Source organism: Bos indicus, chromosome 4 (assembly GCF_029378745.1).
Source record: "Bos indicus isolate NIAB-ARS_2022 breed Sahiwal x Tharparkar chromosome 4, NIAB-ARS_B.indTharparkar_mat_pri_1.0, whole genome shotgun sequence".
NCBI classification, from domain to species: domain Eukaryota; kingdom Metazoa; phylum Chordata; class Mammalia; order Artiodactyla; family Bovidae; genus Bos; species Bos indicus.
Window position 1 is genome coordinate 33,085,930 of NC_091763.1, and position 13,186 is coordinate 33,099,115.

At 41.2% G+C, this 13,186-nt stretch overlaps 1 protein-coding gene across 10 annotated transcripts in view; it reads right to left on the reverse strand.

Moving 5' to 3' along the window:
- The window catches only part of LOC109557316 (phosphatidylcholine translocator ABCB4-like), a 103,444-nt gene that overhangs the window by 26,367 nt on the left and 63,891 nt on the right, over positions 1 to 13,186 (reverse strand). For 6 of the 10 annotated variants that reach the window (XR_011566203.1, XR_011566202.1, XM_070787612.1 and 3 more), the window contains one exon: positions 12,201 to 12,362. Coding sequence is in view for 7 of the 10 variants with exons in the window: in XM_070787612.1 (XP_070643713.1) it covers positions 12,201 to 12,362 (162 nt within the window). In the remaining 3 variants the exon portion in view is untranslated. Of the gene's footprint in view, positions 1 to 4,158; positions 5,822 to 5,841; positions 7,873 to 9,282; positions 9,439 to 12,200; positions 12,363 to 13,186 lie in introns of those variants that run through there. The other 4 variants (XR_011566204.1, XM_070787616.1, XM_070787618.1 and 1 more) reach the window with 3 other exon arrangements.

Sequence of the window (13,186 nt, forward strand, 5' to 3'; positions counted from 1 at the left end):
AAGACCTATATGCTTTAATACCCATCCTGCAAGATGGCAACCTGCATGTTCTCACCTGAAATTAAAGCCAAAATAATTTATATATTTCTACCAATTGTTTAGAATGTAAGGGGGAAAAAAATCCAAAATTTAGACGTAACTTTTTAGAACCAAAAATTAAAGTCTTTGAACTTTCATTTCTTAACACACACACACACACACACATATATATATATATATATATATTTCAGAAAAAGGTCATTATCAACCATCTCTAAAGATCATAACATGAATCTACTTATGATATCTGAAAAATCAGTCTCCTTTTCAAAATACTAGGGGTCAAATGGATAACAAACCAAAGATTAGGGAAATATGAAGAAAAAATGGGAAGTTATTAATATAATCTTAGTGGATTGTCAAGAACTCAAAATGTATTCTCTAGTGCTGTAAATTCCTCCAGTCTAATCCACCTGCTTACAGTTTTCATTGTACCTGCTTTTCTACATGGCAGGTACCATCCCTTTTCCAGGGGCACAGGGACTAGTGGGAAAGATGACATTAATATCTCCTTTAACTTATGGGGTCACAAACAAATGTTCTACAGGAATAGCTTCCTTCCTCAACTCCCTATAAAAATGCTCTTTTCTATACTTTTCCTGCATTCTGTACTCAAGTTAGTATTAATGATTTACTCTACCTGGTCAAGGTGGTCTTCAAGTATAAATGGTAAACATTCTCAAACATGAGTACTCAATGAACTCCTCTTGGGGGAAGAAATGAAAGCTACCTGATAACAACATCTATTCAACCAAGCAATAAATGGAGATGATTTAGTAAAAAGATTATAGCAATATCCAAGTCAGAAGATAGTAAATCAATATATACTTAGTATCATCAGAACTTTAAAAATTTTCCTCAAATGTGTGCTAAATGCTATCTTATTACCGTCTTATGTTTTCTGATAATTAATGATGCTTAACATCTCCATATTATTAACATTAGTAGTATGTATCGCCTCTTCTGTAATATGTCCATTCATATCTTTTGTCTTATTCCCTTACTGATTGATTGACTGCCGCCCGCATGGCATGTGGGATCTTAGTTCCCAACCAAGGATTGAAACCACACCCCTTGCACTGGATCAGCAGGGAAGTCCCATTTGTCCACTTTTCTCTTGGTATATTTACATTTTTTACTGGTTTAAGGACTTTTTTATTCTTAGTACAAATTATTTGCAGGTTGTGTGACTTCTCTCTTCTCAGAGTCTATGATTTATCTTTCTACATTCTTTACAGCATCTTTTTGATAAAGTTCTTCATTATTTTTTATGGTAAAAAACACAACATGAACTCTACCTTAACAAACTTTTAAGTGTACAATACAGCACTGCTAACCATATGCACATTATTTTACACATCCCTAGAACTTTTCCATCTTGTGACTGAAATTCTATACTCATTACTAACAACTCTTTCCCCTTTTCTTCAGTCCCTGGCAACCACCATTCCACTTTAATCTTCTAAGAATATGACTACTTCAGAACCTTCTATGATTAGAATCATGAAGTGCTGCTCCTTCTATGACTGGCTTATTCTGCCCAGTATAATGCCCTCCAAGGTCATTCATGTTGCAGCATCTGACAGGATTTCCCTCTTTCAGGAGGAGTATATGATATCCTATCGTATGTATATACCACATTTTAATATCCATTTCCCCATCAAGGGACATCTACGTTGTTTCCACCTCTGGAACTGTGCAGATGGCTACAATGAACACAGGAGTACAAATCTCAACATCTTGATTTCAGTTCTTCTAGATAAATATCCAGAAGAGGGACTGCTAGATCATATAGCTATTCTATTTTAAATTTTCTGAGCATCTCTACACTGTTTTCCATAGTATGTCATTCTACATTCCCACCAACAAAGCACAGGGTTCTGATTTCTCCACAGCCTCACTAGCACTTGTTTGGTTGTTTAACTATGGCCATCATAACAAGTATAGGGAAGACTAGAGATCTCCAAGAAAATTAGAGATACGAAGGGAACATTTCATGAAAAGATGGGCACAATAAAGGACAGAAATGGTATGGCCCTAGCAGAAGCGATTAAGAAGAGGTGGCAGGAATACACAGAACTATACAAAAAAGCCCTTAATGACCCAGACAATCACGATGGTGTGGTCACTCACCTAGGACATCCTGGAGTGTAAAGTCAAGTGGGCCTTAGGAAGCATTATTAAGAACAAAGCTAGTGGAGGTGATGGACTTCCAGCTGAGCTATTTCAAATCCTAAAGGATGATACTGTGAAAGTGCTGCACTCAATATGCCAGGAAATTTGGAAAACTCAGCAATGGCCACAGGACTGGAAAAGGTCAGTTCTCAATCCAATCCCACAGAAGGGCAATGCCAAATAATAGTTCAAACTACCACACTACTGTACTCATTTCACATGCTAACAAGGTAACACTCAAAATCCTTCAAGGTAGGCTTCAACAGAACGTGAACCGAGAATTTCCAGGCATACAAGCTAGATTTAGAAAAGGCAGAGGAATCAGAGATCAAATTGCCAACATCTGCTGGATCATAGAAAAAGCAAGGGAATTTCAGAAAAACATCTACTTCTGCTTCATTGACTATGCGAAAGCCTTCAACTGTGTGTATCACAACAAACTGTGGTAAATTCTTAAAGACATGGGAATACCAGACTACCTTTCCTGCCTCCTGAGAAACCTGTATGCAGGTCAAGAAGCAACAGTCAGAAACGGATACATGGAACATAGGACTGGTTCAAAATTGGAAAGGAATGTGTCAAGGCTGTATACTGTCACCCTGCTTATTTAACTTACATGCAGAGTACATCATGTGAAATACTGGGCTGGATGAATCACAAGGTAGTAACAAGATTGCCAGGAGAAACAGCAATAACCTCACATATGCAGATGCACCTTAATGGCAGACAGCGAAGAGGACCTAAAGAGCCTCCTCATGAAGGTAAAAGAGGAGAATGAAAAAGCTGGCTTGAAACTCACCATTCAAAAAACTAAGATCACAGCATCCGGTCCCACCACCTCATGGCAAGTTGATGGGGAAACAATGGAAACAATGACAGACTATTTTCTTGGGCACCAAAATCACTGCAGATGGTGACTGCAGCCTTGAAATGAAAAGATGTTTGCTCCTTGAAGAAAAGCTATGACAAACTTGGCATATTAAAAAGCAGAGACATCCCTTTGTCAACAAAGGTCCAAATAGTCAAAGCTATGGCTTTTCCAATAGTCATGTACAGATGTGATGTGAGAGTTGGACCATAAAGAAGGCTGAGCACTGAAGTATTGATGCTTTCAAACTATGGTGCTGGAGAAGACTCTTGAGAGTCCCTTGGACAGCAAGGAGATCAAACCAGTCAATCCTAAAGGAAATCAGCCCTGAATATTCATTGGAAGGAATGATGCTGAAGCTGAAGCTCCAATACTTTGGCCATCTGATGCAAAGAGCCAATTCACTGGAAAAGACCCTGATCCTGGGAACGACTGAGGGCAGGAGAAGAGGAAGACAGAGGATGAGATAGTTGGATGGACGATGGACTGACTCAGTGCATGGACCCAGTGGACATGAATTTAAGTAAACTCCTGGAGATAGTGAAGGACAGGGAAGCCTGACATGCTGCAGTCCATGGGCTTGCAAAGCTGGACATGACTGAGAGACTGAACAAGAGTATCAAGTGATAACCTTAGGATTTTGATTTCATCTGCTTGGTGATTAGTCACACTCAGTGTCTTTTCACATACTGTTGGTCATTTGTACCTCATCTTTGAAAAATGTTTATTAAGGTCTTCTATCCATTTTTAAATCAAATTACTTGTTTTTTTTTTTTGAAAATCCAACAAAGTTAGCCTAGATACCCCAACAAACATGATAAGCTACATAGTAACACGTTTATAATATTTACTGTACAAATAATGCATACATAAAACATAAACACAAAAAATAAAGGAAATATTTTTAATCTTATAGTACAGAACCCTGTAAAGTACATAGTGCAACAGCTGGCATACAGGGCCTGGCATGTGAGTTTGCATCTTTGCAAATTCACAACCTGAAGGTTCGTATGTAGAGGACTCACTGTGCGTGGTTACTGCCATGGCTGGAGCACTACACGTGGATGTGTGTGGCTGCACACCGCCATGTTTATTCCTCCTCTTCTGCACCTGCTGCTCCCTCTGCCCGAACTCCTTCTGCCCCTCACCTGCCTCCCCCGACCCCACAGGGCCTTGGCCCAAAGAGGTCTGTCCTGACCAAACTGCAGGAAACCGCACCCCCACTGCAGGCCCCTCCACTGCCTGACTGTGCTTTTAAAATGCCTGCGATCCCGTGACATGTAATATACTTGTTTTGTTTGTGTGTGTGTTATGCGTCTGTCCCAATAGAAAGTAAACTGTTTGGGGGCAGGACTTGGTTTATTTTGTTTTATACTCAATCTCCAAAAGCTCCATTTGACACCAAGGAGAGGTCCCCCATATAAATACAGCCCACACTGTTTTTGAATTGCAAGAGAGTCAGGGATTGCCTTATTCTGTACTGTAAAAACAGTTGGTGGGTTCTCCCTAATTCATTTATTTTTAAATTTGTGGTCTTAATTGTAGACCAACATTCCAATTCAGAAGCATAATAAAGTCTTCATATGATGGGGAATAATTCAACTCTAACAAAAATTCTATCCAATAACATTAGAGATTAACTAAGGACATAAAATATAAATGTTGGATTTTATGGAGCCTTAGATATTTCTGATCACTTCTGATAAACATCCCTCAGGGAATTTAATAATTGGATTGTAGGAGTTTTCCTCCTGTGTCTCAGCCTCTCCAAGCCTTGTATGGATTACTGAACAATGATGTAGTAGATAGCACTTTTCAATACTCACTTAGAGGTAGACACTCTTAAATGCTTTCTGTATATTAATCGTTACTTATCTCCCTTTTTAAAAATTTTTATTGGAGTATGGTTTTTATCGTCTCTTAATCATCAGCCATTCGAGGAGGTAGGTTCATTTTACAGATGAACAGCTGAGGTGCAGCAAGGTGAAGCATTTGCACAGCAGCTGGGGCTTCCCAGGTGGCGCTAATGGCAAAGAACCCACTTAAGAGGCAGGAGACGTAAGAGACCTAAGTTCTATCCTTGGGTCAGGAAGGTGCCCTGGAGGAGGGCATGGCAACCTACTCCAGTATTCTTTCCTGGGGAATCCCATGGACAGAGGGGCCTGCTGGGCTCCAAGGGCTGCAAAGAGTCAGACATGACTGAAGCGACTTAGCACAGCAATTAAATGGCGAGGCCAGTCTGAGCCCAGAGCCTGGCCTCTTAAACCCTTGAGACGTGAACTCTTCCCCCATCCCCACCACCCAACCACCCTGTAAGGTGAGCATCTCCTCTCCACAAGCAGGGTGGGGATCACAGCATGACACCAGTTCACCCGAATGAAGAGAGTGAACAGAATGTCTCCTTCAGGGATCTTACAGCTTCCAATTTCCTTGAAAGCATAACTGGCTGACATTTTCTTTTGCCTCACGGCTTTCCTCAACAGAGAATTAAAGCCTTTGGCTTAGGTTCATTGGAGGCTGCCTTACTGCAGAGTGGACCGGGTTGGCATGAGAACTGATTTCGTGGTTGAGTGATTTCACTCAGGCCATCCAGTGGTATTTCCACACTCACCGCTATCATTTCTGAGAAGATGACCGAGAAGGCCGGCTGGAGCGCCCCATTGGCAACGGCACACAGGGTTCCCACCACTAAGTAGGGCCACTCTGTCTTGTTCAGTTTCAGGATCTTCAGAAAAGACACTGGTGGCACAGATTCGTCTTAGAACACACACACATCAAGACAGACAGGCAGCAACATCACAGGCACCAGAGTGTGGACCCAGAGAGGGCCTGGCCTGCCCTCCAGGAACTTACAAGTTGGGTGGAGGAAATGACTAGACCACAGCAGACCACGGGAGGGTCAGACAGGATGTGACAAGATGTCAACTATGTCCCTGTCAATCCTAAACGAAATCAACTCTGAATATTCAGTGGAAGGACTGAAGCTGAAGCCCCAATACTTTGACCACCTCATGTGAAGAGTCTACTCATTGGAAAAGACCCTGATGCTGGGAAAGACTGGAGGCAGGAGGAGAAGGGGACGACAGAGGATGAGATGGTTGGATGGCATTGCTGACTTAATGGATGTGCATTTGAGCAAAGTCCAGAAGATAGTGAGGGACAGGGGAGCCTAGCGTGCTGGAGTCCACAGGATTGCAAAGAGATGGACATGACCGAGTGACTGAACGGCAGCAAATGGACTGCACAGTCTGAGCTGGGGGAGTCCATCACCCGAGAAGCAGTCCTCACAGTGTGACCAGCCTCTCCCTATCCCAGCCTCAGCAATGAGCGGAGGCAGGATCTGGGCACCAGATGCCCTAAAATTCAAGTCATGATGTTGGGGTCACACAAGGTAAGACCCACGAATAGACTGGTTAAGCGTCCTCACCAACACAAGACACCGTGATTCATCTGAGGACCTGGGCCTGGTCTCCTCAGCCCAGAACCCTGCCTTGCATCTTATCCTTGTCATGTCCTAACTCACAAAACTAAAGTACCCACGCGCCTTTCTTTCACCACTACTAACGGTAGGGCAGACTAACTTTACTCTGCATTCCCTACAGACTTCTGCTTCATAGCTTGTTTTGTGACTTTCCCCCCGTTTGTTTACACATCTCTGTGACTTTGTTTTAAGATGTCTTGGCTCATGTCTTGGCTTTCACTATGGCTCAGATGGAAAAGACTCTGCCTGCAATGCAGGAGACCCAGGTTTGATCCCTGGATTAGGAAGATCCCCTGCAGAAGGATATGGCAACCCACTCCAGTAATTCTTGCTTGGAAATCCCATGAACAGAGGAGCCTGGTAAGTTACAGTCCATGGGGTCACAAAGAGTTGGATACAACTGAGAGACTAACTGAATGACCAACACTTTATCTCCTTAGAAACGGCCCAATGCCTGGCACATACCAGCTTCTTTGGTCAAACATGAGGGATTTAAGTCACATAAAGGAGAATATTCTAGGGAATTCCTTGGCAGTCCAGTGGTTAAGACTCTCTCAACACCTTCACTGCCAAGGGCCCCGTGTTCAATCCCTGGTCAGGGAACTAAGATTGCACAGGCTGTGTGGGGTGCCCAAAAATAAAAATAAAAAGGAGAATATTCTGAATTATAGAGGTGGTTTCACAGTAAACTAGATACCACGTGTGCCTATGGAAACCCATGGCCTTACAGTTATCTAAATAGGTCACGTTTGTGTCCCTATAAAATAGAGAACATGGGAATAGCTTCTATTCAGCCCTTTGCTTTCAAACCACCCCTCTCCTCTGCATTTTAGGGGCTTTTTTCCTCCCTAGTTAGCACTATCTTTTAGACCTGGCCTCCAGGCTGATAAAGGAGCTCAGGGTGCTTTTCACAAGCAAACAGTCCTTCTAATCGGATTTAATCTCCCCCTCTCACTGGGCACACCATTTATCCCTCTATGATGGCACCAAGGACAGCCGTATTAATTGTGGCATTTTCTGCCTACCCCTCTTTGCATTTCTCCAAGAGAAGTGCTCCTCTAAAATACCAGACTCTAAAGATGTAACAGTGTAACTATCCAGACAAATGAGAAAATGAGAAGCAAAAAGGGAGAAACTGTTTATCTTACTTACAATAATATTGCACCACAATAATACAATGTTATTCTCTTTCCATAAATACACCAAGATTGAGACTGCTAAAAGAGCCCTTCTTATCTCTGCAGTGAATAACATCGTGGGCAGGAAAAACAGACACAATAAACTCTCAGGAGGATCAGTTTCTTCAGACCTACACAAGAGGTAAAATACACTCAGCTTTTATTAACTGTTGTTTAGTTGCTAAGGCAAGTCTAACTCTTTTGTGACCCCCTGGACTGGATGTAGTCCACCAGGCTCCTCTGTCCATGGGAGTATCCAGATAAGAATACTGGAGTGGGTACGTTTTCCCTTCTCCACGGGATCTTCCCAACCCAAGGATCGAACCCACGTCTCCTGCATTGCAGGCAGATTCTTTACCAGCTGAACCACAAGGGAAGCACAAAAATACTGGAGTGGGTACCCTATCCCTTCTCCAGGGGATCTTCCTGACCCAGGAATCGAGCCAGGGTCTCCTGCATTGTAGGCAGATTCTTTACCAACCGAGTTATCAGGGAATAACATCAAAATACACTCCTAAATCGTTTCTTAAAATCATAAAATATCTTTTCTTGGAATGTGTTCCCTTTCTATTATAAAAGCTTCTGTTAACTTGAATTAATATCATCCCAGTTACTTCTCTTGAGGTCCTTTGCCTTTTGTACTGTAAACATGTGATTTGTGTAAAAATTTGTATTATAAAGTGTAAGATGTTGATCTAAAAAAAAAATCTCAAGGTTTCAGGTGAGAAATATTAAAGAATGTACACTTTGGCTATTTCTGGTTATTTTGTCCTGTTTCCTAGTAAGAAAATTCCAGTTTTACTCAGGGTAGCAATGCATATAGCAAAAGGGTTCAGTTTTCTACTCGCCCTTGTAGCTAAGTATGGGCATGTGATTAAGTTATGGCCAATGACATAGTTTTTTTTTTTTTTTTTTAAGTATTGTATGAGATGTCTGGAAAATCTTTGTTTTTTCTTGCTGCTTGGAACATAAATGTGATGGCTGGAGCTTCTGGAGTCGTTCTAGATTATTGAGAATGAAAGCTACATGCCAGGATTACGAGAATAAGTATGAAACGAGCCTGAGTCCATGGTAACCATGGTGGAGTTACCATTGTAACCCTGGGTTTCTCACCTCTAAGCTTTTTTTTTTTTTAATGTGAAAGAGAAATAAAAGCTTATTTTTCTTAAACTGATATTACTTTGGGTTTCCTAGCATAGACAATCAAAAGTAATCCTACATAATAGATTATGCAAATATTAGAGCCTCTTGCTTTAGACCAGCCTTGTATTACTCTGGATCTCAAAAATGAATGGAATATCTTGTTTTAATTTTAAGCATCTAAGCACAAAGGCTATGTTTTGGGATCCCTTTGCATTGAAAATTCATTGTTAATTGGAATTGATTTCAATTTTTGATAAGTACAATTAATGTTGAATATTCCCTTCTTTTAATAAGAGTATGGCTCATGGTGGGAATCTTCTGTGCCTACAATGTACTTGCAAGGCTATGGACTTCACCAGCAAAACTAAACAATGAAAGATAATTGAAAAACAACTTACAAGTTCACTGGTTTCCACATCAAAGCCATTTTGATACTGTCAGGAACTCCTCAGGCTTTTACGAAGAGAACACCTAACTATGGGATGAGTCAAACACACAGCAGGCCATTGATCAGCGACTTTAAATTCTTCTGACTGGAGCTGGTTTCCTGAAATCTGGAAGAACAAAATGCTGAGCTGTGTGTCCAGATGGATGTAACCTTCAGGTTTAGAACCAGTAACTATCATTTGTCAGGCATCTATTTTGTGTTAGGTGCTTTTCAAAAAAAAAATGATATAACAGCTTTATTGAGACAAAATTCACATATCATGAAATTCACCCTTTTAAAGTGTTTTTTTCTAGTATATTCAGGTGGTGCTCATCACTATGAACAAAACTAGTGGAGGTGATGGAATTCCAGTTGAGCTATTTCAAATCCTAAAAGATGATGCTATGAAAGTGCTGCACTCAATATGCCAGCAAATGTGGAGAACTCAGCAGTGGCCACAGGACTGGAAAAGGTCAGTTTTCATTCCAATCCCAAAGAAAGGCAATGCCAAAGAATGCTCAAACTATGGTACAACTGCACTCATCTCACATGCTAGCAAAGTAATGCTCAAAATTCTCCAAGCCAGGCTTCAGCAGTACATGAATCGTGAACATCCAGATGTTCAATCTGGTTTTAGAAAAGGCAGTGGAACCAGAGATCAAATTGCCAACATCCTCTGCATCATTAAAAAAGCAAGAGAGTTTCATAAAAACAACTACTTCTGCTTTATCAACGATGCCAAAGCCTTTGACTGTGGATCACAACAAACTGTGGAAAATTCTGAAAGAGATGGGAATACCAGACCACCTGACCTGCCTGAGAAATCTGTATGCAGGTTAGGAAGCAAGAGTTAGAACTGGACATGGAACAACAGACTGGTTCCAAATAAGGAAAGGCATATGTCAACACTGTATATTGTCACCCCACTTATTTAACTTCTATGCAGAGTACATCATGAGAAATGCTGGACTAGAAGAAGCACAAGCTGGAATCAAGATTGCTGGGAGAAATATCAATAACCACAGATATGCAGATGACACCACCCTTATGGCAGAAAGTGAAGAACTAAAAAGCCTCTTGATGAAAGAGAAAGAGGAGAGTGAAAAAGTTGGCTTAATGCTCAACATTCAGAAAATTAAGATCATGGCATTTGGTCGCATCACTTCATGGGAAAAAGATGAGGAAACAGTGGCTGACTTTATTTTGGGGGGCTCCAAAATCACTACAGATGGTGATTGCAGCCATGAAATTAAAAGACGCTTGCTCTTTGGAAGAAAAGATATGACCAACCTAGAGAGCATATTAAAAAGCAGAAACATTACTTTGCTAACAAAGGTCCATCTAGTCAAGGCTATGGTTTTTCCAGTAGTCATGTATGGAGGTGAGAGTTGGACTATAAAGAAAGCTTAGCACCAAAGAATTGATGCTTTTGAACTGTGGTGTTGGAGGAGACTCTTGAGAGTCCCTTGACTGCAAGGAGATCAAACTAGTCTATCCTAAAGTAAATCAGTCCTGAATGTTCATTGGAAGGACTGATGCTGAAGCTGAAACTCCAATACTTTGGCTACCTAATGTGAAGAGCTGACTCATTGGAAAAGACCCTGATGCTGGGAAAGATCGAAGGCAGGAGGAGAAGGGGACAACAGAGGATGAGATGGCTGGATGGCATCACTGACTCAATGCACATGAGTTTGAATAAGCTCCGGGAGTTGGTGATGGACAGGGAGGCCTGGTGTGCTGCAGGCCATGGGGTTGCAAACAGTTGGACACGACTCAGCGACTGAACTGAACTAAACAGGTGCTTATTTCTTAACCTTACAGCAGCCTCACATGGTAGGTTTTGTATTTCAAATGTGGAAACTGAGACTCAGAGGAGTTAAATTAAATTACTTGTCAGAAAACAAAACAAATTTTTGCCTTAACCTTTTTGGAACCCACCCTCAACCCCCTCCCTGCCACGTGCTCCCAAGGGCAATATTTAGAACAGAGAATTATTAGAAACAAGCCATGTAGTCAACTTTAGAGAAATGATTTGAGCAGTTTATTACACATTAATGTAATTACTGCTGAGGACATATAAAATGATAGTATTTGGAGTGTATGTATTTGAAATGTGAGGAAAAATAACAAAAATATGTACATATTAGTTACAGTTATCAAAGCAAATGTATAAACTTTAATGAATATAAGAACTGTGTTTACAGGATAAATATTTTTCAATTATTTATTTTGCAAAATTGCTTGTGACTAATTTCAATAATAAGGCAAATCAAGAATTTTCAATAGAACCTGCTCTAGGAAATAGAGTGAATAGTTGTTGTTTTAAAGGAAAACCAAACTCAGGAATTCCCTGGAGGCCCAGAGGTTAAGACTTGGCACTTTCACTCCTGTGGGCCCAGGGTTTGATCCCCAGTCAGGGAACTAGGATCTCGCAAGCCAAAAACAAAAAACAAAACACTGAACTATTCACTTCCAAGAGCCATGAATCTTGCTGTTGGCTTCATCAGGATGATCTGGGAAGTATTTTAAGGTCTCATAGGACCTCTCCCAACTACCAGAGATCCTGGCATCAGTCTCTTACCCCGACCACCACTCTGAACATCTCTAATCTACTGGGGGAAGGACCCATTAGTTTGAACAGGCAATTAAGAATCACTGTCCTAAACGACAAGTTCAAAATGTTTTTGGTGTTTTCTTTTATTTCCCCCCTCCCCACCTCTCTCTTTCAAGATTCTTTCAACGACTCTGAATTAAAGTCTCAGATGTATGCGTGGCATCTTTCTGATACTTCTGATTTCTCAGTACAGCATTAGCTATGTGATATTTTAATAAAGAAAGAATATTATATTAAGGAAAAAACAACAGAAAAACTTCCCAAGAAGCAGATACCTGCGTGTTTACAAGCCTGAAGTATACCCCTTCCTTCTTCATTAGTTCTCCGTGGCTTCCTTGCTCCACAATGACTCCATCGTCAAACCCAGCGATGACATCTGCATTTCGGATTGTAGACAGTCGGTGAGCTATCACTATGGTGGTCTGGCCTTCCCTGGCCTAGAGGGGAAAAGGACAGGCATGAAGGGGAGCAGGGTTACACCGTCCTTGCACTGTTGATTAACACACAATGAAGCAGGCAGACGGGGGTGTCTGTGGTTGATGCAGAGCAGCTCACCATCCCTGTGTGATCAGGGCACAAAGGCATCTCTCACATGTGAATGGACACAAGGGACTTAAATTCTGGACCAGACAGGAGGCCAATCCCCCAGGATGAAGATGGAGAACTCCGGAGCTTCTCTAATGTTTTCATACCATCGTGAGGAGCCCTGCTTCTGAGTTATACGATATGCTAAAGACTTTAGCAGAAGCATGTTCAGAAGTTGTTGCCACATAAGGCCTTCTCCAGAGCACTTCTGTATGATTTCTTCTGAACTGCCTGCAATTCTGTAATTAGTGTGATTGTAATTCTGATGGACTATGTGCAGGTACCTTAGGCGAAAACATATCCTGAGGTCTGGATGGTTTAAGTTATGGTTCAAAGACCATCTCAGTCACAAACTCTGGAGTGGGGCCAGTAACTGTGATTTTTAACAAATACTTTGGGTGGTTTTTATGGATACTGAAATCTACAAATCACCCCCTAAGTAGTTCAGTGAGCTCACATGTCATTAGCTTGATGGGTTAATGAAAGGACTGGAAAATGTCCATCAAATTATTCACGTTATGTCATTAACAATAGTTATTCTTTTTAATATTCATTACCCTATTAGATTAACAACTTCTTAAGACCACTACCTACCTACTCTGAGGCAATAAAACCACATTGTTAGGATGGTATTTAGGGCGTGGCCCAAATCACCTAAGCAGGTAAAAACATAAAA